This window comes from Engraulis encrasicolus, chromosome 21 (assembly GCF_034702125.1).
Source record: "Engraulis encrasicolus isolate BLACKSEA-1 chromosome 21, IST_EnEncr_1.0, whole genome shotgun sequence".
Lineage (NCBI taxonomy): Eukaryota > Metazoa > Chordata > Actinopteri > Clupeiformes > Engraulidae > Engraulis > Engraulis encrasicolus.
The window spans coordinates 12971121-12973620 of record NC_085877.1 but is presented as its reverse complement, the minus strand read 5'-3'; the positions used below and the strand labels follow the sequence as shown (position 1 = coordinate 12973620).

Genomic DNA, 2500 nt, shown 5'->3' with positions numbered 1-2500 from the left:
GGTGGTTTAAGGTAGTGAAGGGTGTGTTCCTGCAGGCAGGCAAGCACGGACACGAATGATCCGTCAGAGATCGGCCACACAAAAAGCGTCTGACTCGTAGTGTAACTATGTGTGAGCGGATACATGTGGATATGCACTCTGGCATTCACATCAGCGATGCGAGAGATGAAACCAAATCAGATCAAAGAACATGAGATGGAGTGAGCGGGCACGAGAAAGATATACGAGAGATAGAAATGTGTGTGTGTGTGTGTGTGTGTGTGTGTGTGTGTGTGTGTGAAAGGTGCCTGATGAGGCCATGCCTGCGTGTGTACAAATGAGACAGAATAAGATATGAGGGAGCGAGAGAAATACATCACTGGTAGAGAGATTGATATAGAAGAGGGAGAGATGTAGAAGCAGGATTGCGAGGGATGGGCATATGAGGAGGATGCATGTGTGTGTATTGTGTATGTGTGGAGAGAGAGCAAGAGCGAGAGAGAGAGCGAGAGAGAGATTGAGAAAGAGGTGTATGATGATGGTGTGTGTGCTGGTTTGTGTCTGTGAGGGGACGCATGTGTGCATGTACATGCACGTGCTAAGGACATGTGAATATGCATGTGTGTTGAGGGTGTGTTAACATGCGTGTGTGTATATATCTCTGTGTATGTGTGTACCTTGGGCGAGCGCAGGTCCCCTCTCCTCCAGTTGGTGTCTATCCGGTGCTGGCGGATGTAGGCGCTCTTCCAGGGGCTGTGGGTGAAGCAGGGCTTCATCAGGCCTCGCCTCTTCACGTGCAGCGGCTCATCTATACCTGAGGAGACAGAGATGGAGGACCATTCAATTACCTTACTTAAGTGACATTACATTACATTACATTACATTACACTACACTACGCTGACGTGTTTTTCCCATTGGCAAGTAGAGGGTGAGAATTCAGCACATACCAGGACAATGTGCAGGAAAAAGGTAGAGTGAAGGTTATGAGTCCACACATTTAAAATCCGCAATATGTTGATTTATTTTTGTTCAATGAAGGACTACGTTTCGGCATGGAATACAGGGGAAAAAAGGGAAAAAAAGGATTTTAAGAGTGCGGACTCCTCACTCCATACCTGGGGGGACGGAAACAGGGGACCAATACAATTTCAATTTCAATTTTCAGAACAAGGTACATGCTCTATCCAATGTAAACACGATGTCCAATTCAATTCAATTTAAATTCAATTTTCAGAAAACTGTACATTGCATACATACAGCATCAACCCAGCATCAGCATGATGGACCAATCCAATCCAATTTCAATTTATTTAGAGTGCAGCATCACCATGATCGTGGCCGCAGATGACTGTATATCAATTCAGCCTACACAGATGTCACAACATTATGCAAAGTAATATGGCCGGTGCACAGAAAATAAGAAAAATACATACAAACTAAATAAAATAACTAAAATTAAATATAATTAATGCATGGAATAAAAAAGACCAATACACTTAAGAGCAGGAGCAGGAGGAGGAGATAGAGGAAAGGGACAGAGGGAGGAAAGGGAGAGAGGGAGGAAGTAGAGAAGAATGATGTCAGTAGGTGAAGGGAAGGTGAGGGAGAGAGTAAAGGGCCAAGAGGAATGGGAGATGGAGAAAAAGGAGGAGAGAGGAGGAGAGTGGCGTGGAGTGAAGAGAGCGAAGAGAGCGAAGAGAATGAGAAAGGAGAATTGTATGGAGAAGAGAAACTGAGGGGAATGCAAATAGGAAGGGAATGACAGTAGAGGAGGGGAAAGAGATGAGAAGGAGAGGGGATGTGACGGAGGAAACAGAGAAGAAAAAAAAAGGAAAATCCAAGACACACAGAGGACACGGCACTATAGGAAGGGAAGGAGAGAGAAAAAAAATCTACGAAAGACAGGAAAAGAGGGAATGCGTACACCAAGGAAGAAGAGAGGCAGAGGAATAAATATTAATGACCAGCGGCGTTATCTGCACGGTGGCGGATCTGAAATGCGTTCTGAGAGAGCGAGAGAGCGTGGGGCGGGCACGCGTACTTGTGTGCGCAAAGATACTCAGCATGCTTACCATCCTATTTATGAGCAAGCGACGTTAGCAGAACTAGAGTGTGTAGGACGACTGTGTGTGTGTATGCATGTCTGCAAATGTATGTGTGTGTAGGCTCACTAGGGGTGCTTACTCGGGTGTGTGTGTGTGTGTGTGTGTGTGTGTGTGTGTGTGTGTGTGTGTGTGTGTGTGTGCGTGTGTGTGTGAGAGAGAGAGAGACAGAGAGAGAGAGATGCGCAGTGGCGCTTGCGTGAGCGTGAAAAGCCTCATTGATATGGAGGTGTTGTTGTAGTGTAGTGGAGGGATGGCGGGATGAGGGGGAGGAGTGGAGAAGAGGACTGGAGGATGGAGGAGTGGAGGATGGAGCAGAGGAGGAGAGGAGGGAGGCTCCACTGGAGTGGAGGTTGGCACACAGCCCACAGCTACTGATACTGCTGCACTGCAGAGCACAGCAGAGCGGAGCACACAG

General features: G+C 47.0%; 1 protein-coding gene across 3 annotated transcripts in view; it reads right to left on the bottom strand.

The window, feature by feature from the left end:
* Positions 1–2500, bottom strand: part of LOC134436894 (F-box/WD repeat-containing protein 7-like) — a 96258-nt gene that overhangs the window by 24533 nt on the left and 69225 nt on the right. For all 3 annotated transcript variants that reach the window (XM_063186221.1, XM_063186220.1, XM_063186222.1), the window contains exon 7: positions 657–793. In XM_063186221.1, the coding sequence (XP_063042291.1) occupies positions 657–793 (137 nt within the window). The remainder of the gene's footprint in view (positions 1–656; positions 794–2500) is intronic.